We start from the raw sequence: 23,165 nt of genomic DNA, 5'->3' as shown, positions 1-23,165 counted from the left end.
TGTCCTTCCAAACACTCAAAAATTATTCTCCCTTACTAAAAATCAGAAACTATGACCTGAATCTCAAATACACATTAAAATTAAATATTTCCAATTGCTACCTTAAAATATTTTTTCCATAGGGAAAAAGTACGCGTTCGTTATGTGTTTTCGAGGAACAGAAATGACAGATAAAGAAAATGAAAATATTTAAAGGACCATAATCCCATTACTCAGAGACAGCCACCTGATGTCAATCCTTCCAAACCTTTTCTATACATTCATGTATACAGTAAGATTCGATTGTAAACGCACCAAAAAACGCCGATCCCGATAAGGACCCCTACAGATCGTCAGCGGAACTGGCTGAAGATCTAACAACCTCAAAGGCGTCCTTCCAAGGATTCCCAGCGGGATTTCTCGATCTTTCCCAAAATGTTGGGATGTCCTTTAAGTTAAAGCAAAACAAACAAAACCTCCAAGCGAGGAAGGGGTGCCGACCGTCCTAGGCTGCCTGCAGAGCGGGGAGACACAGGACGGTCGGAAGAAGATTAAGGACACTCGCCCAAGGAGCGTCCCCGCCCTAAAGAGATCAGAGCCTCAGCCCCACCCCTGACCCCCCACCCCCATCCCAGGCAGGTCCGCAGATGCTCCCCACGGGAAGGACGGGGCGGCTCCGCCGCCGGGATCCGGCGCGGCGCGCCCGGAAGCCAACAGCGGCTCCCGGACCCGAACAGGGAAGCGCAGCGGGCCGGGCCGCCCAGACGCGGAGCGCACCTCCCGCGGTAGGCGAGCGCCGGCGCAGGCGTTTACCTGGCTCATCTTCCCATGGCTCGGGGCGGGCAGGCGGGGACCGCGCTCGGCGCCTACCTCCCTGCTCCTTCCCCAGCCGGGCTCACGGCCGCGGAAGGCTGCTTCCCCCGTTACTACAACAACCAACAAGCAACCGCCCGCTCGGAGCCACTGCGCAGGCGCCCGCCACCCGGCGCCGAAAACGTTCGGCTGCGGGCGCGGACGAATGTCGTCACCGCGGCGCAGCGCGGGCGCAGCGCCCAACTCTCAGCAGAAGAGTCTTTTCTTTTTTTCCGCTCTTTTTTGCCTCTGCCCCTAAAAGGTTGACTTCGAAACCAGAGTTCTTCCGCCACGCTCGATAGGGGTGTTCCCTGCGTGAGCGGCCTCCCAGGGTGAGGCTTGGGCAGCGGCAACCTCTGATTGGCAGTAAGGGGTTCACGCCCCATCTCCTGCTCCAGCACAACCAGAACAGCCAATCAGAGCGAGGACTGACCGAAACGACCCAATCCTGGAGCCGGGTGAGGGCGGGGGCGGGGACAAATGGCTCAGGTGGACTCCGTGCTGGAGCGGTCTTGGGGAAGTTTATTTGCTGCTGCTGCTGCTGAGTTGGGGATACGGTCGGCAGGTAAGAAGAATGTGGGGGTTAAGAGTGATATAGGGGTATGTGTGGCATCTGATTGAAAGGATCTGGAAGGTCTGGAGAAATGGAGGTGGGATAGAAGAAAGATACCTGGAAGTCAACCTTTTGAGGGAAAAGGGGTTCAAGAGACCATGAGAAGGGGGAGCTAGGAAGATGAAGGCTTGGTAGTTACGGGGAACGAGTGAATGGATGAACGAATGAGCGGTCACTGTTAGCCTAGCACGGTGCAAGGAAGTTTCACTTTTCTCATGTAATTATTATTTTTTATCTCCATTTTGCAGGTGAGGAAATCTAGGCTGTAAAGTGTAAATTACTTGCCCAGGGTTACACAGCTACTAAATGGTAGGGCCAGGATAGGACCCTCTCTCTCCTGCTTCGAGTCTTAACACCACACCTTTGCTGAGCTGGGCCAGGGCACGATTTGAGTATAGATGTTGGATATTTTAGGAGGCCCTCAAACTTTAGGGACATGGTGTTGAGGGATTGGTCGAGCAGTTCAGAAGAGTGCTCAGGCTCTGCCTTCATCAGCTATCTGTTGCTGTTTCTAAGAGCTTCTGTGAAATGGACATTAGTTCTGTCAAAGAGAAGAGCCATCCATGCAGCTTTTCTGACCCTTGGAGGAGAGAGCCTGAGTCTCCTGTTGAGGGAGGGTGAGAAACTAAAAGAGGATGGAGAGATCCTGGCCCCTGCTGTACCCACTTGTGCTGTCCAGTAGAACCCGATAGAGACATCTGCTGCCAGAGCAACAAAGGAAGCCTGATGGTGTATCACCACCTCAGGCCCAAGAAGGTAACCTGAAACAGACAAACAGTGGGCAAAAAAAAAACCTAATGAAGATGGGAGGAAGTAATTCCATTATTAGATTCTTTATCTACATGGGTTTTATGTAAAGCAAGCTGATTGAAATCAATGCTCGGCAAGGCTTGATCTATGCTTTTTTTTAACAAAAAGTACATAATTGTATTTTCTACACAACGTGAATACAGAAGTGAATATGGTATGCTTGTCTTCCTCAAAAATGGAAACTTCATCAAAATATTCTCAAACCATGAGGCAGCATGCAATGTAGAGTTCAAGAAATTGTGTATCTTAGCTCTGCCATATATTAGCTGTGTAACCTCAAGCAAATCACTTAAGTTCTCTGTGCCAACACTCATCTGTAAAATGGAGGTATTAATAGTGCCTACCTACCTTGTTTAAGGATTAAATGCGATAATATATGTTACGTGCTTGCACCGTATGACATACATGTGCCTGGTAACTGTTAGCTATTATCATTTCTCTTGCAACCCAACACCGACATTGCTGTTTCCTTCTCCATATAATTTTCTTACTAGTTCTTAAGTCACAGCAGTTTATTTATAACTTTTAGATTGTTATTCTAGTTTATGAAGCATGGTGTACCTGAGAACCAGAGTAGAGAAGAGGTGAAGATGTAAATATTGTCCTTACACCATAGGTTCCACTCAAATGTATAAGGTTTCTCTGTGGTGGAAGGATCTGTCATCCGTAGCCAGGCAGGAATCTGGTCATAGATTTAGAATCACCTCTGAGCCGCTTGCATTACAAAGGAATGGCATGAAAGACCAGGCTACAAGTAGAGATATAAAAGGACTGACTCCAGCCAAGAGAAAAGAGTTCCGATTTAGCTAATATTTTGGAGAAATTGCTTAGACAAAAATAAATACTATGCCACTTAGTGCAAAGTTCACTGTGGGTTCACTAGCGTTAGCGTGACTCAATATTGAGACCAGTTTCTGCAGTCTTCCACGGCAGTCCATTGGGTTACTTTGTAGTAATATGTGTACACTGGCCTTCTTTTCCCGTTCTTCTCTCCAGTTTTCTGCTGGGTTTGTCATTCCCACCCGCTGCCTTATTTAGTCTTGTACACTCTAGGTAAAGGTCAGCACACTTTGGTTTAGGGAAATATTCAAATGCAGTGTGCTAACCCTGTGAAGTAAGAGAAGTGTGTCAAGATCCCTGGGGATGGATGAGCCCAGGGGACCCGGAGAGGAATTTATCAAGTGATGGACCAAGTAAACTTAGTAGAACCCTTGTGGTGGGGCCCAGGTTAATGACGGAGGTGAGACAGCTCATGGTTAAAGTACATTAACCGTCTATCATCTTGTGTCCTTTGCCTTCGTTTCCAAGGTAGAAAGCCCTCTCTGAGCGGAGCCATGAGCCGCTTCCTGAACGTGTTACGGAGCTGGCTGGTCATGGTGGCCATCATAGCTGCGGGAAACACGCTGCAGAGCTTCCGAGACCACACCTTCCTCCACGAGAAGCTCTACACCGGCCAGCCAGGCCTCGGTGAGAAGTCCAAGAACGGCCACCTTTGTGGGGTGGCCTGAATCGTGGTTCCCAGGCCCAGCTGGAGATCAGAATAACCTAGAAAACTTAGAAACAAACAAAGCACAGGTGCCCGTTTCCCTCTCCTAACCTATTTCCTGAACCTTTGACCCGCTGGCTGGGGCCCTGGGTTCTATTTTTTTTTAAAAGATTTTATTTATCCTTTTTCTCCCCAAAGCTCCCCAGTACATAGTTGTATATTTTTAGTTGTGGGTCCTTCTAGCTGTGGCATGAGGGATGCCGCCTCAGCATGGCTTGATGAGTGGTGCCATGTCTGCGCCCAGGATCCGAACCGGGGAAACCCTGGGCCGCTGAAGCAGAGTGCGCAAACTTAACCACTCAACCACGGGGCCAGCCCCCCTGGGTTCTGTTTTTTAAAAACTTCCCAGGTGATTCTGATGCTGCCTAATCCAGCCTTTGGCAGCCTCTGGAATGGACTGTGGAGAGCACTTGGCCCCTTTTCCCCAAGCTTCTCTGAATCCCTTTTCATTCATTTCACACTGCCCTGGGCAGTTAGTCTGTACAGAAGGCAGTACGCGGACAAGTGGGGAAACAGAGGTACTCGGCGACTGTGCGAGGCCCCACTGGAAAGCCATGAGGAAGCTCTGCACGTTAGCCAGCTCTCTTCAGAACCAGGTCATGGACACGGGGTTATAGTCCACGTTGCAGACGGAGAGTTACTAACCCAAGGCCTTCCCAAACTGTGACCTAGTCCTGAGGAGGAATCCAAATCCTCCAGGGGGCCTCCCAGAACGACGCTCCAGAAGGCCCACGGTGGCCTTTCCCAGCCTCCTGGGCCTCTCCACTGAGGGTGTCTTCACGGTTCAGCTCTGCTCCCCTGCGTGGCTGCGGGGGGTTGTTTGAGCTGCAGCACCATCCACACAGCTGACAAGTCCCTGTCACATTTATAGCTAACCCACATTCAGGCTCTGACCTAGCTCACCTTCTGTGTATAAAATGAAACTAAGCAGGCTATGGCTCATTTTGAACAAAGCTCAGAGACAATAGGAGTAAAGAACCTGGAAACCTGGGCAAGACAATTCCACTTTTTCACCCTCAAACGCTGCCCTCAGGTGGTCCTGGAACCCCATATGGATTCACAGAATTTTGAGGGTTATCTGCTCTAGCCCTTTGAAGTCAAGTTGACACAGAAAAGCCCAGGGTCATGTGAAATGCTGAAGGGCATGGAGCTGAGCCAAACAACTGTGTGTGGGGGTGTGGGGGTGTCTGTCTATCAGTCTTTCTCCAGCCCAGGAGTGTGTGTGTGTGTGTCTCTGTCTGTCTGTCTGTCTGTCTCCAGCCCAGAAGTAGAGTCTGCCTCCTCCCTCGTGACCTGGGGGCCGGCAGGGTACTCTGCTGGTCACAGCTGTGCTCTGGAGCTTCAAGTAGAAATTTCACCTGATGCCTCATCTGATGAGAGTTGGCAAAATATTCCACTTTTATATCTCACTAAGTAGAGGAATTTCCTCAGTCTTTTCATCAGAAAAGCCATCAAATTGGTTTATAAAGAATGTACCCCTCCAGGGCTAACCGCTAGATACTTGGTTGGCATATGGAATTTTTTCTCACCCTACTACCATCTAAGCGTTCAGGGTTGGGAAATTGGTGTCACTGTCTAGTTTTCCAAAGGCAGGAAAGTCCTTAAAGCCCAAGAAAACATTAACAGACCTTTCAGTTTTTGGTCTTGTCCCCTGGAATTTCCCTTGCTTGACAGACCAGCACAGGAAGTACCTTTGCTTTCACTGTGTTGGCATTGCCAACCCCTGGATGACTGAGATCAACAGCTGTATGTTACAATCACCCAGGGAGGGAGATTTCAGAAAATACTTATGCCCAGGGCCCACCTCCAGAGTATGAGTTAACTGCTCTGATACCCAGGTCTTGGTAATTTAAGGAACTTCTTCAGTTGATTCTAATAAATGCCCAGGATCGAGGACCACTGTTCTGGTGGTGTATGATCCGTATACTTTCAGAACAACATATCTGATACAGCAGTGTCAGAACCAAGCCACCAAGAGCTGCGTGCATTCAGAAAACGCCAGAGAAGCAGTGCTTTGTTCCACTACCACGTGCATAGGAAACCAGCCTGGTTTGGGCTCTGCTCAAATAACACAGAGCTGAATTCAGGAGAAGACCCAGGGACAGAGGTCTCTTAAAGACCAGATGTGAGCATCTAGATAGCTCCCAGTATTTCTGAGTTCTCTCCTACCTCGGCCTTGAGAAGTCTGCTGAACCCCTAGGCCTCCTCTGCTGACAGACCACTCTGCAGCATTGCTCCAAACCTGTCCTCATCCAGACTCGCTGGGCGTTGTCAACACCAGAGGGGCTTCCAGGGCAGAGGCGGAAACTGCTACATCCAGGAGTTACTGCCTACGTGGGCTCTTTGTTGGGTTTCTGCTCTCGGAACTCCCCCACCCAACTGTAGACAATTGAAGAAGAGCTGGGCAGTTCTCATTCTGGAACTCCTTCCACTCCTAGTTTCCATGTGCAGCACCAGAGCCTCCCTCTGCTCTGCCCAGCCAAAGGGAGCTAGCTCAGCGCCCTGCCTCCCATGAACCACCAGTGAAGTGGGAGGAGTTTAAAGGAGCCTAAAACCCCCCGCCCCCCTTTCTCAACAGTCTTGCTTTTTTTTTGCTCCACAGTGAATGGCCTCCAAGCTCGGACCTTTGGGATCTGGACGCTGCTCTCATCAGTGATTCGCTGCCTCTGTGCCATCGATATCCACAACAAGACGTATGTAAGGGAAGGAAGAGCTTTAGTGTCCTTGTTGGAAGTCACGTGCTAAGCATACCCCCTGTGGTCCTTCCCTCAGAGTCCTGTTAATTTTGATACATTAGCCTAGAGTGTGGACAATAAAAGGTTAATGGGTTCACTTCCTTCCAGGCCTAAAGACATAATAGGTCTAACAGTTCTTTAAAGTTTGACAATTCTTTGGAACTGACATGGCAAACTGGTATTGTCGTGATCCAGTAGCCTGCATCATACGCCATCTTCTTCTTTACATCTTTACTTCTTTGCTGAGGAATCAGCCTTTCTTCTACTAAAGTAGTAGAGGAGTGTGCTCTTTTTAGAGCAGCCACTCACACCTACCTTATTCTCACATTCCTCCGTAAGAAGCAGGAATGACCAGCAACCACAATCCTGAAAAAACCAACCCACAAGTAACCTGTTGTGTGCTTGTGCAGACTCAGTAGGTGAGAGTGAAAGAGAACCTAGGACTCCTGTATTCTTCTCTTGGCTACTCAAATAGAACAGCGTGGACCAATTGCAGGCAGTGATAGGCTCGGGTCTAGATAATGCTGTAACTCGTGCTGGCCACTGGAGGGGGCTCGAGCTTTCCTCCCAGCAACAGCCATCAGCACAAGGAAGTGGAAAGTTCACTGGGGTCACTGGGTGAGGCCACCAGAACGCCAGCTTCACACTACAGTATTTTTCTGTCTTACCCAAACTCTCAGCGTCTGAGGAAGAGAGGAGGTAATGATACTGAGCCCCCCTTATTACGCTGGATGCTTTCATCCACATGACCTTGATTAACTCTCCTAGCAGCCCTGGGAGGTAGTGATTTTCATTCCTGATTTTGCAGATCTACGTACTCCAGACCCACTTACTTTAAACTGAGGAAGACTGACGCAGATAGGGTTTGAAGCAGCGCTATTGGCCCTGCGGTCTCTCCAACTTTATTTTTAAAATGCTTCTTTTTTTTGAACTTGAAAACTGTGGTTTACTTGTTCTAGACTGACACATATTTTTGGAAGCAGTGTGGTTTAGTGGAAACAGCCTGGGCCCAAGGATGAAAACTGGAAAATGGACTCTGGTCTCAGTTCTCTTGGTAACTAGCTTTGTAGCAGCAAGATCATTATATGCCTTCCCTGCATCTCGGTCTCTTCCCGTATGCGATGAGTCTAGTGTGTCTGTCCTCCTCTCAGGGTGACTGGGAGGGAGTAAGGATTGGCTGCTCATTTGAAAGACCTTTACCATGATGAAGAATTGCTGACAGGGTCAGGGGTATATCTTTTGTTGGCTGTGCTTTTGCAATGAGCAAAGACAGCTCAGACTTATTTTTACCTCTGTTAACCCATTCACTTCCCCTTCTCCCAACACAGGACAGCTACAGAGGCTGACTTCTGTTTCCAACCTCATTTAGCCTGGGCCTTTGGCCTGTGTGCTTCTGCTGTGTACTCTCATTCTATTCCCTCCCTAACCGGAAACTGAAAGTCAACTCCCATGCATGCATATTTACTAAATGTGTAAAAACACGCACAGGAATGATAAAAATCAAATTTACGATACTGGTTCCTTCAGTGACCAGGGGGGCAGGGGGGAGACAGGAGAATGGAATAAGGATACACAGGATGTGATCTGATACCTGTAATATTTTATTTCTTTTTCTTTTGTTTTTTGTGTGTGTGTGTGTGAGGAAGATTGGTCCTCAGCTAACATCCGTTGCCAATCTTCCTCTTTTTGTGGAGGAAGATTAGCCCTGAGCTAACATCTGTGCCAATCTTCCTCTTTTTTGTATATGGGATACCACCACAGCATGGCTTGATGGACAGTGCGTACCAGGGATCCGAACCCATGAACCCTGGGCTGCCAAAGCAGAGCATGCAAACTTAACCACTTTGCCACCAGGCCAGCCCCTTAATATTTTATTTCTTAGAAAAAAGTATCTGAAGCAAAAATGTCAAAACATTCAGATTTGATGGAGCAGGTACTGGTTGCATAGGGGTTAACTGTAGTAGTCTCCATAATTTTTTGTATGTTTCAGGGATTTCATAATTTTAAAAATTTCCTAGTTAAAAAGATAGCAGCAATCCAAGTGGTCAATCATCCTGTCACCTATCTCTTCTCCACTTCTTTATCAAAGCTGAGGAACAAGTTCTCTTCCCGTGAGGTTGTCACTGTGTCCTCCACCTGACCATTTTCCTAGACTAAGACACAAATAACTGGCCCACAATGCAGGAGCATCTAAAAGCCCAGAGTGGTCCTTGCTGCTCATTGCCCGTTCAGGCCCTTCATTCTGTGGCATCCATCATGTCAGCACTGACCAGCCCCTGGCCAGCACCTGCCAGGTGGGCTTGGACTACAGAGGCAAGCCAATTTGAGTAAGTAGAATATATAAGCGTGGTCGATCCAAAATGTCTACACTGCCTAGGAGTGCCATCATCCAGACTCTGCTTTCCTGGCTTCACCACTTTGCTAAGACTTGGAGATCCACTCTGGATGGCCGGACCATTCTCCTCTCAGTTTAGCAGTTGAAACCTTCAGTTTTGGCCTCGTAGAAAACAGATTGATGTGATCAGGCAGCCAGGTCTTCCTCAGGAGCAAGTCTCCTTTTCCTTTCGCCATAGTCACTGCCTGGATTTTTACCTGCGTGTATCAAGTCTGACCACTCCATTCCTCTGCGTGGAACACGCAGTCCCTTCAGTTCCCATTTCTGTCTGCTCCCTTGTAGGCTCTACCACATCACACTCTGGACCTTCTTCCTCGCCCTGGGGCACTTCCTCTCTGAGTTGTTTGTGTATGGGACTGCGGCTCCCACGATTGGCGTCCTGGCACCACTGATGGTGGCAAGTAAGCATCCATCCACCCTCGACCCCCGAGAGGAACGGTCCCAGCCCTAGAGCTGGTGCTGGAGAGCAGACCCACAAGGTACGAGGAAGCGCTGTGTTCATGTCAGCCACTGTTCTGTTGTCTGTATTCAAGGTTTCTCGATCCTGGGAATGCTAGTTGGGCTCCGGTACCTGGAAGTAGAACCAGTGTCCAGACAGAAGAAGAGGAGTTGAGGCCAGCACCACCACCTCCAAGGCTTCGTCTTCCACCTTCACTTCCTCTTCCTCCATCCTCTCTGCTCTTTAATCTCTTCTTTTCTGCTCTATGATAAGCCCCCTTATCCACTTCTAGCCTTTATGTTTTGGTTTTTTTTAATTTAAAAATTTTAAGATATACCATACATACAGAAGAGTATATGATACATATGCACAACTTAAAGAATTACTTTTAAGTGAGTATGATATACCTCCATCCAGATTAAGAAATTGGCAGTACCTCCGAAACCCTGTGTATCCTTCCCCCACCTGCCACCTCTTCCAGGATCCCTTTTCCAGCCTCCTGCTTTTCTCCTTTTATTTTGAATCTTTGACTTGACTTGTGTGGTGGGAACACGTGAACTCTGAAACTTAAAGCTGCTGCCTTACCCACAGCAGCTGCCACCAAGGGCTGCTGTAAGGGGTGGTCCACTCACGTTGGGCTCCTCTCTGCTGCTGGACCCAAGACCGAATCATCCGAGGAACAGGCAGGTCTTCTACAAAGGGCTCCTCTGTGAGTGAACATGACTCATGTCCTTGTATCTACTGGGGGGTCAGGTTCGGAAGTGTCTGAGCTGCTTTTAGACCATCTGGTCAGCTGTATTTGTGGAACAAATTTTGTAATAAATAGAAAACCTCTCTGTTCTCATCAGTCCTTGTACTTGGACCTCCCCTATACCAGGAGCATTCGTTCCCTCCTCTGAGCCCTGGCGTAGGAGCATCACAGCTTTGTGCTGATCAGATACACCAGAGTTAGGAGGACAGCTCAAGACCCAGGCACACCTGGCTGCCTCCAGCCCCTTCTGTCACTTGCTCATTTCTCTTGAAGTCAAATCTTCCTCCTCTCCTTACCCACCTTCAAGATTCACAACTGAACAGTTGGCACTGGTTCTTGTTTTCTTCCTAAGGAAGGAACAGATTCTCGAGAAAGCAGAGGCAAGAAACAGAACAAACAGCAGAGAAGACACAGCTGCATGACCCTGAAAGGAGGTTACTGCCCCCCAAGGACAGTGCAGTGGAGTGACAGGTGCCCCAGACACAACCCTGGGAGCTCCCACAGGTTGGTTGCTCCCACACAGCGTGTAGACATGAGAGTTCATTCACTGTCTCAGCAAGCAGCTATCGAACACTCGCTCCATGCCAGACACACGGGAAAGAGAAATGGACAACCCAGGCAATGTCCCTGCCCCCATGGCCCTTACATTGTCGTCAAGGAAATGTGAGCAACAAGCCAACAGGTCAGAGAACAACTTCCAACAGTGATAAGAACTCTAGAAAACAAGTAATTGTGATCAACAATTGGAAGAGGCATAACTTAGATCATCAGGAAGGGCCTCCCTGAGGAGGTGGGGTTTGAGTTGAGACTTGAATGCCCAGACCTCAGGTGTATTCAGATATGAGATAGGCATTTAGGGCAGAGGGAGCAGCATCTGGAAGGTAGGAGCAGTCTGTTCAAGGAGTAGGATCGGTGTAACTACAGTATGGTGAAGTTAGAAGTAGAAGGTAGGAGATGGGTCAGAAAGAGAGGCAGGAGACTTGTAAGGGATCATACGAAGCTTGAAGTTGGAACTTGAATATATTGGGAACTCTCCATCAGTTATGGCTCTTTAGGTGAAAAGAGGAAAATTTCCCTTAAACCAGCTTAAACAATAAAGATAACATTGGCTCACAAAACTGAAAAGAGGATATAGGCTTCAGGGATGGTTTGATCAGGACTCAGCTCCATTTCTCTGCATTTATTTCAGCTCTGCCCTCCTGTGTTGGCTTCGTCCTCAGGCTGGCTTCCTTTATGGTGCCAAAAGTAGTGTAGCAGCTCCAGGCTCACATCCCCACAATAGCACATCTAGAAGAGTAGCTCAGTGATAAGGACTATCTTTCCCTTACTCACCAGGTATGGTACGGAGTAAGTAAGAAAAAGAGGCAGTAAGAAAAGCAATGATCTTACAGAGTTAACCTCTGAGTAGAGACCCCATGGAGCCCACCTAAGAAATAGTGAATGAAAGCCTACGATGGTTTGGATCCTCTAGGCATGCAGCATAGAAGTGTGATTCCAGATACATAAAGACAAGGACGTAGAGTATCTAGCAGACACTATGGCTCTTAGATTTCTTTTACAGCCCAGGCTTGGCTCCCTTCCCAGATGATTTTAAGGAGAATCATACTGTTGTCTCTCTCCAGCTAAGAACTGCTAACAGAGCTGGTGCCGGAACGCCCCAGGCACAGTGCACCTCTCTAGGGAAGAAATGTACAGAAAACCGACGGCAGCAGCATATCCAAGTAACAGCCATAAGGTGAACGCGACTGGGAGGGAGAGTGGCAGTAAGTAGGACAGTTCGGGAGAAAAACGGTGACGGAGCTGCAGGTGCTGAGACTGCGGACTCCGGCCAGAGCAGAGCGGTGCGAGGCTGGGGTGACTGTAGAACAAACACCTCGGCCACCCTCTGAAGCAGAGGCACAAACGACAGTGGGCCCTCTGAGCAGCCACGCTCCATGAACTGTCTTCCTGTGTGCACAGCACAGAACGCGGTCAGGGTCACGTGATGGGCGCTGAGGCACAGCCCCCCCGGAGGTCGACAGTAACCTTTACAGCCTTGTGTGTAAAAGATAACCCAGATTTCCAGGATGGTAACATGGATGTAAACAGGGCCACTTCTGTGGAAGGCCAAGGAGCTGCCCCTCCAGCCCTGAGCCCTCAGCCCTGCAGCCTTTTCCCACACCTTCGTCCTCAGAAATGTGCGAGAGTCCTCTGGGGACTGCCAAATGCCATCTCTGCCCCCCCAAACAACAAGGCAGGCCACGTGAAGAATCTTTTATTGCCCTAAAACATCTGGTATTACGAATAGAAAATACAAACTGTTTATAATAAAGCAATGGATTCAGTAAACATTTGGTTACCACATTTTAAGGGCTGAAGAGGAAAGACCTTTCTCCTTGTCGCAAAGTAAGGTCCACCTTCTCTCCACTTCCCTTCCACCCCTAACTCACTCCCCCCATCAGAAGTGAACTTTTATTCCAACAGAGAGTCTGTACACACACGCCAGGCTCACCTCAGGCAGCGGCCTAAGCAGCCCAGCACTGCAGCCAGCGCAGGCTGCCCCGACATGCTGCGGCCAGGGCCGTGGCCACAGCAGATCAGCACGGTGGTCAAGATCACAGCTGCGCAATGCACAGGAGAAATGCAAAATGTCTTATTTTCAGGAAAGGCGACCCAAGCCCATGAGTAGAGCCAGACAGCAAGGTAGGCAGAAGAGGAGGTCAGCTTGAGATGGTTCCAAGGGAATCCCTTTAAATTGAGAACATCTGATAAAGAGTGTTGCTCGAAGGGGGTGGGTCCAGATACTGTCCCCACCAGAGGTGAGATATGCTTAATTCAGGCAGACAATTCCCACATCAAGGGCCTCCTTCCTTCTGCCCTTTCCTCTCATCTCAGAAGCAGCATTGGGTATTAAGGCTGGAATGAATCAAGATTACTTTTCAGCAAGGTTACAGGCAGTCGGCTGGGATTTCCCTCCCTCCAGAGAACACAAGCACTTAGGCCAATGACCAAGTTTCTCAAGGCAGTGTCCAGATGAAGGCGTCAGAGGTCACTATGGCACACACAGAAGTCCCTGGGCAAGGACTTCTCTTTGGAAAGAACCTTCCCGTCCCCAAATCGAGTACCAGAGTTCCTAAATCCGGGCCTTCACAGATGCTCAGAAGGTGCCCAGCAGCCTCACACACCTGGGCGGTAAAGTTGGCCAAACCGCTTTCTCCTTCGTGGTCACAACAAAGCTTTTCTCAAATTTATTGATGTTGGTTTGATAGCTCTCAGGAAAGAGGGTTTGGAGACAGACCCCAAGGTCAGGCCGTGAGAATCGAGGCCCAGAGTGCCGAGGGGTTTTCTCCGATGAAGGTGGTTCTGATGGCGCTGTCTCTCCCAGAGAACTCAGCAGTCAGTGAGGCCCCACGGATGACCCTCATCCAGAGAGCAGCCGCTCCCGAGAACTGGGCTTCGAAGGGTCTTAAGACACTAGAACAAGTTAACATCCTGAATGAGCTCTCATCCTGTGATCGTTTTACAGGCCTTCTCCATAAGGGAGGAGAGGAAGAGGGAAGGCAAACCCCAGGCCAGGGCCGGCCCCCAGGTCCTGCACCAGCCTCTCCCGACACCAGCTCCCCTGACCCAAAGCGGGAGGGGCGGGGTCGAACCTGGACTTGGTGAAGGGTGCCATTTTCCCCGACTAGACCACAGGAGCTCTTGCGTGGGCTCCAGGAGGCACAGGCCCTGCCATCCAGGCCACAAGCATTCCAGCCGCTTCCCTCCAAAAGCTGCTCCAGTGAAGACTTCTGTGCTGGCAGTGAGCTGAGCTGACAGAAGGTGGGGGGTGTTCGTGTTCCCTGAGTCGCCGCCACCTTCCTCTCTCAGAAATGCTCCTCAGAGAGGGCCGAGGGGGCTTTGCTGGTATGGCTCTCCTCCTCCTCTTCCTCCTCTTGGAGCTTCTACAAGGCAAAACAAGCAGGCAGCCCTTTGGGTAAAGAGACACAGGACTCCACCCCGCCTGGAGCAATGCCTGTCAGTGACGCTGTATCAGTGGGAAACACAAGAGTCAGAGGCCACTCCACATCCCGAACAGTGAGCAAAGGGAAGGAGAAAACAGCCTCCAGCCCCTGCCACAAGTGTGCTTCACACACATACACACACATGCCCCATCACAATGCCATCAAAGGAAAAACAAAAAAGGCCAGCTTTCTGTGATGCCACCTCTGCCCACCATCCCACTTCGAGCGTCACTGTGCACGCTCTCTCCCTCCCCATGCTGACAGCCTGCAACTCACCGGGATTGAGCCTCAAGTAGCTGGCCAAAGTACCCGGCCCGCGACTCCCTCAGAAGTCCTGACTACCCCATCTGGAGGCAGCCCCAAGGATGAGGAGCACTGTTATAACGTGCATGCAATGGATGCGACAGAGACTTCAGAAAGGCAGGATGCCGGCCGCATATATAAGCTCAGTGGATGGAAACAGGTGTCTATAATTTGTGCACAGAGAAAAGGACCTGCGTAGTTGGCTCTGGCTTTCTCAGGGAGGGGGGCACAGGACTAGGATAGTCTTCTGGGTCACACTTGTTAGGTGGGCTTGGAATTAAATTTGGTCTGGAAGTCATCCCGTGGGGCCCCTGGGTGCACACCGCCACCTTGAGCACTTGTCTGCTGGTTTAAGGAGCGCTTTGCTTCTTAGCTCAAGGGCTCGTCTAGTTCGCTCGAAGCCCTCAGGCCCAGACACAGGACTGCACGGTCAACGGCACTCGGCTGGGGAGAGTGTGCAGGGCCAAGCTGCAGTGCAGGGCCGATGTGACACATGGTGCTTCTGCCCCAGGGAGTGTCGCCGGGCCAGTCCATGGTAGTGGCAACAGCTGGGCAATCCACCCTTCGCCTTCTCAGTCTTGCTAACTTGCCACCAGGTCAGCCTCAATGAGAAGCCTTCGTTAGGCAACTAGCAGCCTACTTAAGTGGATCAGGCAGGCTCTCTCTGGCACACACGCGCACACACACACGCCTGCCTCCGCCAGAGCCAGCAGCTTGAAATCACAACCAGAAGCCCAGGTTAATGGGGACAGAAGCACAGCCCCTGCCACTGTGGCTGAGAACTACCGACTGGAGGCAAAATAGAAACCAAACCAAGATTTTCATAGTCGAGGTCAGTTGTTACACACCTCCCAGAAGTTCTGTCTCTTTTTACCAAAACTATACACCTCACTGATTAGAAAGAGCAGCTCTGTCCAGATCTGCTGTGGGCTGTGTCTTCCCCTGGCTCTGATAATGAATCCGTGTGCTGGGGCACAGGTCTTAACTTACACTCACTGCCACGGGGTGTGTAATGATGGGCTCCAAGGAGGGGTGCTCTGTGACAGCCCTGGCTTCCCTGGGTGTCAGCCCAGCATGACTCTGACCTCCCCCTAACACTAAGCTGGCCCAGATGTAAGTGAGGGACAGAGACGCGTAGTGAGTTATCGAGGGACACCAGCACCAGACTGAAGTCTCCTCCTACTCAGTGCTCTTTCCAATACTCCACACAGAAGGTGACTGAGCCAACACCTCCAACCTTGATTAACCACGCCATCCACGTGCACAAGGATCTGGCTGCAAGAATAGTGAAATAGTGGAACAACCTGAACATTCAACAAGACGAAATGGAAATACATGTATGTCGATATGAGGCTGTAAAATGTCATGGTGTGCAGAGGTTGTAAGCTATATTAAGTAAACAAGCAGGGCAGAAAACCAAATGTGCACAAGCATATGCATAGAAACGTTACTAGGTTATCTCTGGGTGCAAGGATTGTAGGTGACCTTTACATTCTTCTTGGCTGACTATATCTGCCAACGTAAACACAGATTATAAAGTAAACATAGAAGAATGCCATATCACTTGACACAATATGTCACATTCCACATTGAAACCTTTTCACGAGAAATCTATCCTGGTTTAGTACAGGCACCTTTTCCCAGGCTCACCATATAGCCACCAAAGTGTTCCACATCATTAGGTTTCCTTGTCCACGGCACAGGGAGAGCCGTCTCCACAGTGCTGACGCCGGGCCTCTCCCCATCTAGAGAATAGCATTTCTGCTCCAAGGCTTTCCCTGTCTCCCCACTGAGTTTCCTGCCCTAGGCTCCTCCTCCCACAGGCTACCTGCCTCTGCCTGCCAGCTCTGGAGCATGAGATCAGAAGACAGATAGTAGAGAACTAAGGTCATCATCTGTCTGCCAACGCATATCCTTAAAATGCTAAACGTACCTCTTTCAGATCCATTTTTTCCTGAGAAAATTGGCAAAGACTTTTCAAAATGATAAATCCTCAGTGTTGGCACTCATTCACCGCTACAGCAACGTGAATGGGTAGTGCTGATGGTAGCTTTCTAGAGGACAGATTAGCAATACATTTCAAAGTCCTAAAAATGTGCTTGACCACTGATCCATTTCTCAGGGAAATACTGTGCTTAACAACATGCACAAGGATTCAGCTTCCAGGACATTAATCACAATATTATTTATAACAGCAATTGGAAACAATCTAATGTCCACAGGCAAGAAAACTGTTAGACAAATCATGGTTTATCCATGCGCAGTCATTAAAACACTGTGCAGTCATTAAAAGTATGTTATAAAAGACTAATGACCTGATAAAATGTTCACAACACATGAACAAGCAGATACAGGAAGATTCCATTTTTGTTTTAAAAAAATACATGTATATGTGGATATAGACATGGATAAGTAAATGCAAAAAAATAACATCTCATCTCTAGATGATGCTATTACAGGTGATTTTTAAATATTGTACACTTTTCTGTATCTTTTTGTTTTTCTACAAAGAATGTGTATTATCTCTGTAACAGGTTTCAGTGTTTTCTTTGTTTTTTAAGAAATATCTCACTTTTACTCCTTCTCAGATTTGATATTCCTTTCATCCTGGGTCAGATTTGATACCTAACATTTTGGTTAAAACAGTTCCCAGCAAATTTGAGCAGATGGGAAACACTTCTCTGTTCTAGATCATGCTCCTGGTCCTTTCCCCTTCCACCACCATCAGCTCCTGCTTCCTGAACTGTCCTTTTAAAGCCCTACTGGCAATCCATTGGCTCCAGTCCCTCCATCCCCATCCCACTGCCTAAGCAGCTGTCATCTGCCACCAGAGCTACTGCTTTGGGGCCACCACCACCCTGACAGAATGGTCAAGCCTGGCTGCCACCTCTCCTCTCCAGCCACGGACCCCAGGCTGAAAGCAGTGGAGCCAGGGCCTCAGGGCATATCTCAGGATGAGGGGTGGGCACTACTCAGCAGACTGTGACAATAGTGATGTCCTCTGGGGACCAGAGCAGGGAGGCCAGGAGAAGGGCAGGAAGTGGGAAAAGAGCCCGGGAAAGCGCAGCAGAAATGCAGTGCTGAAACACCCACTGAGCAAACTCTGGGCGCCATGTTTGTGAGAGTTGAGATGGTCTCACAGCCACCATAAAACCAGTCCATTCTGGGAGCTCCGCCGGCCCCCACCGATGTAGCCACATCCTCAGCAAAGCCAAGAACTCAGAACTCTGCCCAGCAAGCTCCCACATACTCACATTGTCAGGAGTTTCCTTGTTTGCTTTCTGCCTCCGGAGATCTGCCTTAATGAATGCTGAGGTCAAGGGGTCGAGAAGGAAGAGCAACAGAGAAACACAGTTATCAAGCCAACCAATGGTCAACTTCATCCAAGGGGGAGCCCTCATTTTCCCTATGGTCACAGGTATCCCAGACCTACTTCGCATATTCCAGAGAGCTGGGGGTACCATCAGCCACCTTGATAAAGCCTGCTGTCCCTGACAGGCAAAAGCCAATGATGACACTGACCTTCATAGATCACCTGTATTTGCCAAGGAGTTGGCACACATTGCTCTAATCCTCGCAACAATCGCCATTTTACAGAAGAGGGAAGGGAGACTCCCAGAACTTGGTTCACTTGGCCAAGGTCAGATAGCTATGGAGATCAGTGTCATGGTCCGGGATTCAAATGAGGGTCTTTTGGCACCAAAGCCCATAGTCATTCCATCAATACATGCTACTGCCTCCCAAACAGATTCCCTAACAAGGACCCTAACCTCCTGCATGTGTACCCCCAATCTGTGTGATCAGTCAAGATACTGGGGTCCCAAATTGCCAACAGCGTAAGCCCATAGGCAGCCTGAGTGCCATCTTGTCCTGAGGCCCTGACTCACCAGTGAGGACTACTCCAAGGGTGAGGAACACACACAGAAAGATGTTTCCGGGCATGGCCCCAAAGTTGTCGATAATCTGGCCCTGGGAGATGGTGAAGATGATCCCGAATACCTGGAAAGGCACAAAGAGTGGAAATAAGGGCCCAGCCAACTAGCCCGTGGAGGAACTCAGCTCCCACAATGCAATGCCTGTGCCAGCCAAGCCAGGCAGCGAACCAAGAGCCACTGCTTTGGGGCCCCTACCAAATAAGAGCCTTACCTGGGCAGACACATTAAGGAGGCCAGACGACATGCCTTCTGATTCTGGGTATGTCAGCTCCACAGCAAATTCAAATCCCAGAGGGAGATAGCCAGTCATAAAGAAGCTGAAGGCCAGACCACAGAACAAGGTGATGGAGAACTTCCAGAACAAGAAGGATCGGGGCCCACCTCCTCCCTTAGAACTCCTTTCCTGTTTTGTTTCTTCCCATCAAGACATGCCAGGCCCTTGAATGGATCAGGCCATCCCCCAGGTGGCCATACCAAGGAAACAGAGACCCCTGGAGGCCAGGAGGAAGTTCATATGGAGGCTTTGTGCTCAGGGGGCCTCTAGGGGTCCCCTGCTTCTTCTCTGTCCAGCCATCAATTACAGGCAGAGTCAGCATTTACAGAAGGGCTGGGGATGCCTGGAGTGTTCAGTCCTCAGCCAAGAAATTCTGTGTCCTGGGTACACAGGCCCTATGCTGGGAATGGGAAGTTCTTGGATATTGAACAGCTTCTCCATGGCCCTCAGAGACCTGGAACAAGGAGCTCAGAGTCCTCCTTATTTCCCTCCACAGAGCTGCCAGCTGAGAAGGACTCAGTGTCTGTCTGTCTCTCTGAATCTCTCTTTCTCACGCACACACACAAACATACATACTCATGAACTGCCTACACAAAAATGATTGGGAGGTAAAGCTGAGCAGGCCCCTCTTCAGGCAGGCCACTCATCATTTACAGATGAGGAAACGGAGGCCAGAGTGGTTAAGTGATGGGTCTGTGGTCTAATAGTCAGCACCAGAGCTGAGACCAGGACCCAGACTTTCTGACTCTCAGCTCATGGGGTCACAGAGCTGTGACCCCATGTGGTCCCAGGCAGAGCTGAAAAAACCTCTGAACGTGTCCTAGCCTCCCAGAGGTCTGTGAAGGACACACTCCATCCCACCACAGGGATGGGCCTGGGAGCCCGAGGTGGCCTTTTGAAGTGCTGCAAGTAAACAGGACATCTTGGCACCATTTCTCCATCCCCAGAGGTGAGTGAGAAGGCAGCAAAGGGATCAATATTGCTTCCTAGGATGTCACCAGCTCTAGGAGCCATGGGATGGTGCTTTCCAGGTAAACAGCTTAGAGGTGAAACTTACCCCATTGTGCCAGCGGTGATGAACACTACCCACAGGTGTCCCAGGTTCAAGGTCAATGTGTACACCACCATGCCCACCAGAGTCATGATATAGACCACCAGGGTTGTCTCCCTACAAGCAGAGGCAAAGAGGTTGAGTCATACACTTCTGACTTTAACAGGATCATTCATTCATTCATTCTACAAGTATCTGTTGAGCACCTGCTGTGTGTCAAGCCGTCTGCTGTGTGCTGGGACATCTGCTCTCATAGAACTTTCTGTCCAAGAGGTCGGTGGACACTAAACCAATGATCACACAAATAATTCCTGAAGTACACTGTGGTCAGTGCTAGAAAAGGTGAGACCAGTAAGCATGAAGCTGTCTGCTGCACGTGTGTCCTCCTGCAGAACACTCTCAACGACATCTAGCAGCACCTTGACTCGTCATGTCTACCCACAGCAGTAAGGGAACAGCCCTTCCTTGCCTCATCCTGCACCAAAAAACTAAACAGGACCAACACGAGCTCTGGTCAGGTGGCAGTGGCATGCAGAACTACCCCAGAAGCCATCTGATTCTGCTTGTCTGCTGTCCCCACCACCCCATGACAATGCTGGGCAGTGTCATTAGGTTCTCTCTGTCTTCTCTGAGTTCTTCCTGTTGCCACGTGCACAGTAGCAGCACAGCTTTTCCTGCTGAGTCTGAACCACTCCACTCCAGACAGCAGGACTGAGAGAGAACATTCTCCAGCCCTGAACTAGTGCTTGACTCCAAAGCAAAAGTGAGAAGGCTCTGCCCACTCCCTGTGACATCTCCCTGTGTCTGTCCCCTGGGAAGGACCAACAGCAACGTGCTGGTTTCGGTTTCAGCCTCACCCTGATTGTGCCCTCCACACGTGTCTCCTCCCGTGCTGTGCGCTCAGGACTCTGCTGGGCCCTGACTCTGCCGCGGGACCTGCATTCCTCTCCCTGCCCCACTCACTGCAGGGCCCGGCTCTGCACAGCCCTCCTCCCTCCCGCCTCGCACATCAGGACTCCGACACGGAAAGCTGACTGCCTTCACTGCTTTCCCCTGGAGCCAGAAACACAGCTGGGGCGCCAGCAATGCAGACTGAGGCTATGTCCTACTGATACCGCATTTATCAGGCGCCAGGAATTCTGCGAAGCACTTCACAGGCATTTATTATTTCACTCAACCCTCACAAAACCCGGGCAAGAAATGCATGACTATCACTACTTTTACAAATGAGGAAACTGAGGCTCAGCCAGTTAAGTTGTTTGTCCAAAGACACCTGTTGAGTAAATGCAGGACTGGGATTGGAACCCTGCACTCTTTCCGCCACAGCACCCAGGAATACTAATGCACTGTGTGGTGGCATCTTTGGAAAAGCTTAAGGCCAGAGCCTCTGAAGGAGGCCCCCCACCCAGTGCTCAGAGCTGCTGACGGTAGAGGAGCTTCCCCATCCCCCACCCTGCAGAATGCACCTTCATGGACACCAGGCTCTCTCGCTGAGCCCACAAGCTCATCTTTGCATGTTTGTTTAATCATAGCTTCAGTTTAAACCACTGACCCATCTTTCTAGAAGAACTATCTATAGTCTCAGCCTGACATCAAGGGATCGGACGACCCAATTTCCAGCCTCCAAACCAAACAGAACAAATCTGGGAGCCTTAGGGAGGGGAGAAATGTCACCGAAATAACCAGATCACAGAGCTCTCACCTCCTTTCTCTGCCTGCGTAGTACTGCTGCCTGCAGAAGTGAGACATCAGGGGACACCAGGAACTGGTGACGCTTAGGTTCTGAGGTGTCCTCCCCAGCCCTTCCATTGTATTCTCCAGTTCGTCTGAATCACCTGGCTGCCCACGTCCCAGCCCAGCTGACATTCCAATCCCTCCCTTCTCCTGCCACAGGGCAAGCCCTGGAAAAAGGGACCCTGCTGTTCCCCGGCTTGGGGGTGGCCAGGCCTCAGGGCTCTGGTGTCTGGCCGTGAGCAAGCAATTGACAGATGGCAGAGACAAGACGGCAGCCAAGCTCCACCAGCAGTAATTAAGCCAACCCGGGCTCCTCGTCATATTCAGCCAAGCTGCCACATCCCCAGGGATGGCCTCAATGGGCCTTTGACTAGGGTGGCCAGATTGAGACCTGGTCTGACCACAGCCTCACAGAAGCGGGTTTGTGTGGAGAGAACAGGTCTGCTACTGTCTGTCGCCTCCAGACACTGGGAACTTTGGAGGCCTTGACAAAGCAGCCCAGAGGACTGCCCTGCCTCAGCGCAGGACAACCCTGGCAGCTACCCTGCCAGCCAGCATTAATTGAGCACTCACTGCATGCAGAGGACTGGAAGGACACTACAAGAAGAGAAGGATATCGGACGTCTGTTCTCCAGAGACTTTTCTCCAAGGCTGACTACTGAATTGAGACCCTGGGATTGCTTTTTACAAATGCAGATTCTCCTACTGAACTGGCATCCTGAGGGTGGGGCCCAGGAATCCGTATTTCTAACAAGCATCCTGGATAGCCTGGCGTACACTAAAATCTCAGTGGGTGTTGGGCATTCAGGCCCAAAGCACATCACAACATTTACCAATGAGGTGTAAGCAACTGCAAGATAATACACTGCAAACTGGAGGAAGCACAGAGCACCTTGGCTGACCTATGGGGTCCAAGAGGGAGCCATGGGCACAGGGCAGTGGAGTCACCTCCCCACTCTGCTCTTTGGGGTTTCCACAAACTTCCCAACTGCTGCCATTTTTCCACATTCATTTGTATTTCTCCCTCTTCTGCACCTTGCACAAGCTGCTTGGGGGCTGGGACTGGGGAAGGTGCCGTGCTTGGCCTCATGTCCTCCACCTCAATCTTCCTAAGATCTCCACGGGGCGGCTATTGTTTCCCTTATTTTATAAATGGGGAAACTGAGGCTCGGAGAAGATAAATTTCAGTTGCCCGCTTGACCACTCAAACCCCGAGCTGCCGCACCCAAACCTTTGGAGCCGTATTGCTAACGAATGTGTCACTTCAGAACATGGGTCCCCAGTTCACAGTCCAGGAGGAAGTCACTTACTTGTAGGTTTTGGTCTTATCCAGCCAGATGCCTGAGATCACAGCCCCGAGCATTCCAGCTATGACGATGGTCAGGCCGATTCTTCCAGCGTTCACTTCTTCCCCCTGGGAATCCACAGCCCAGATGAGCACTCAGTGAGGGGACAAGACACTGGACAGGGCACAGTCCCCATGGCCAAGGGGCAAAGGCAGGCAACTCGGGCTCCATTAGAGCCAGTTCTCAGAAAGTACCAGGAAGGTGGTCTGTAGGAAGCTGCAGTGGGGAGAGAGTCCTAGAATGGTTGTTCCTCCCAACATAACATACTCCGGAGTGTGTGCGTGATGCTGGATGCTGGGGGGAACCCAATTCTGTCCTTGGAACCACTTTTGGGTAGATTTTTTAAAAAATTTAATCCTGACAGCAACCCTTTGATTTCTCATTATTCCCATTTCACAGATGGGGAAACTGAAATATGT

The 23,165-nt window shown here is 50.0% G+C and overlaps 3 protein-coding genes across 57 annotated transcripts in view; 1 reads left to right on the top strand and 2 right to left on the bottom strand.

The window, feature by feature from the left end:
- TTLL5 (tubulin tyrosine ligase like 5) overlaps positions 1-1,182 on the bottom strand; it is a 280,680-nt gene extending 279,498 nt beyond the window's left edge. For 35 of the 50 annotated variants that reach the window (XR_011432241.1, XR_011432240.1, XM_005605347.4 and 32 more), the window contains exon 1: positions 793-932. The gene's annotated coding sequence lies outside the window, so the exon portion shown is untranslated. Of the gene's footprint in view, positions 1-792 lie in introns of all 50 variants that reach the window. The other 15 variants (XM_070250197.1, XM_070250203.1, XM_070250188.1 and 12 more) reach the window with 4 other exon arrangements.
- Positions 1,019-12,448, top strand: ERG28 (ergosterol biosynthesis 28 homolog). 4 transcript variants are annotated; one of them, XM_001492436.7, is made up of 5 exons: positions 1,019-1,396; positions 3,563-3,721; positions 6,403-6,493; positions 9,213-9,331; positions 9,464-10,216. In XM_001492436.7, the coding sequence occupies exons 1-5, from the start codon at positions 1,312-1,314 to the stop codon at positions 9,541-9,543; spliced, it is 534 nt and encodes a 177-aa protein (XP_001492486.2). In that variant the 5' UTR covers positions 1,019-1,311; the 3' UTR covers positions 9,544-10,216. The 4 variants fall into 4 exon arrangements, with proteins under 4 accessions (XP_001492486.2, XP_014591221.1, XP_005605417.1 ...); XM_014735735.3 differs by lacking the exon at positions 9,464-10,216 and adding an exon at positions 11,743-12,448 and having other exon boundaries at positions 1,217-1,396; positions 9,213-9,409; XM_005605360.4 differs by having other exon boundaries at positions 1,217-1,396; positions 3,567-3,721.
- FLVCR2 (FLVCR choline and putative heme transporter 2) overlaps positions 12,359-23,165 on the bottom strand; it is a 55,047-nt gene continuing 44,240 nt past the window's right edge. For 2 of the 3 annotated variants that reach the window (XM_001491139.5, XM_023628144.2), the window contains 6 exons: positions 22,711-22,814; positions 19,673-19,783; positions 18,553-18,658; positions 18,294-18,405; positions 17,661-17,716; positions 12,359-14,043 (listed from right to left, as the gene is read on the bottom strand). In XM_001491139.5, coding sequence (XP_001491189.2) covers positions 13,966-14,043; positions 17,661-17,716; positions 18,294-18,405; positions 18,553-18,658; positions 19,673-19,783; positions 22,711-22,814 — 567 coding nt within the window. In that variant the 3' untranslated portion in view covers positions 12,359-13,965. The other variant, XM_070250221.1, reaches the window with a different exon arrangement.

Source organism: Equus caballus, chromosome 24 (assembly GCF_041296265.1).
Source record: "Equus caballus isolate H_3958 breed thoroughbred chromosome 24, TB-T2T, whole genome shotgun sequence".
Classification (NCBI taxonomy): domain Eukaryota; kingdom Metazoa; phylum Chordata; class Mammalia; order Perissodactyla; family Equidae; genus Equus; species Equus caballus.
This window is presented reverse-complemented; position numbering and strand designations above follow the sequence as displayed.

Bases quoted from the DNA above. Each gene is read 5' to 3' on its own strand.
- ERG28 (XM_001492436.7), top strand. From the start codon at position 1,312: ATGGCTCAGGTGGACTCCGTGCTGGAGCGGTCTTGGGGAAGTTTATTT. The intron at 1,397-3,562 runs GTAAGAAGAATG...TTCGTTTCCAAG, and splicing joins GTTGGGGATACGGTCGGCAG to GTAGAAAGCCCTCTCTGAGC. The intron at 9,332-9,463 runs GTAAGCATCCAT...TCTGTATTCAAG, and splicing joins GGCACCACTGATGGTGGCAA to GTTTCTCGATCCTGGGAATG.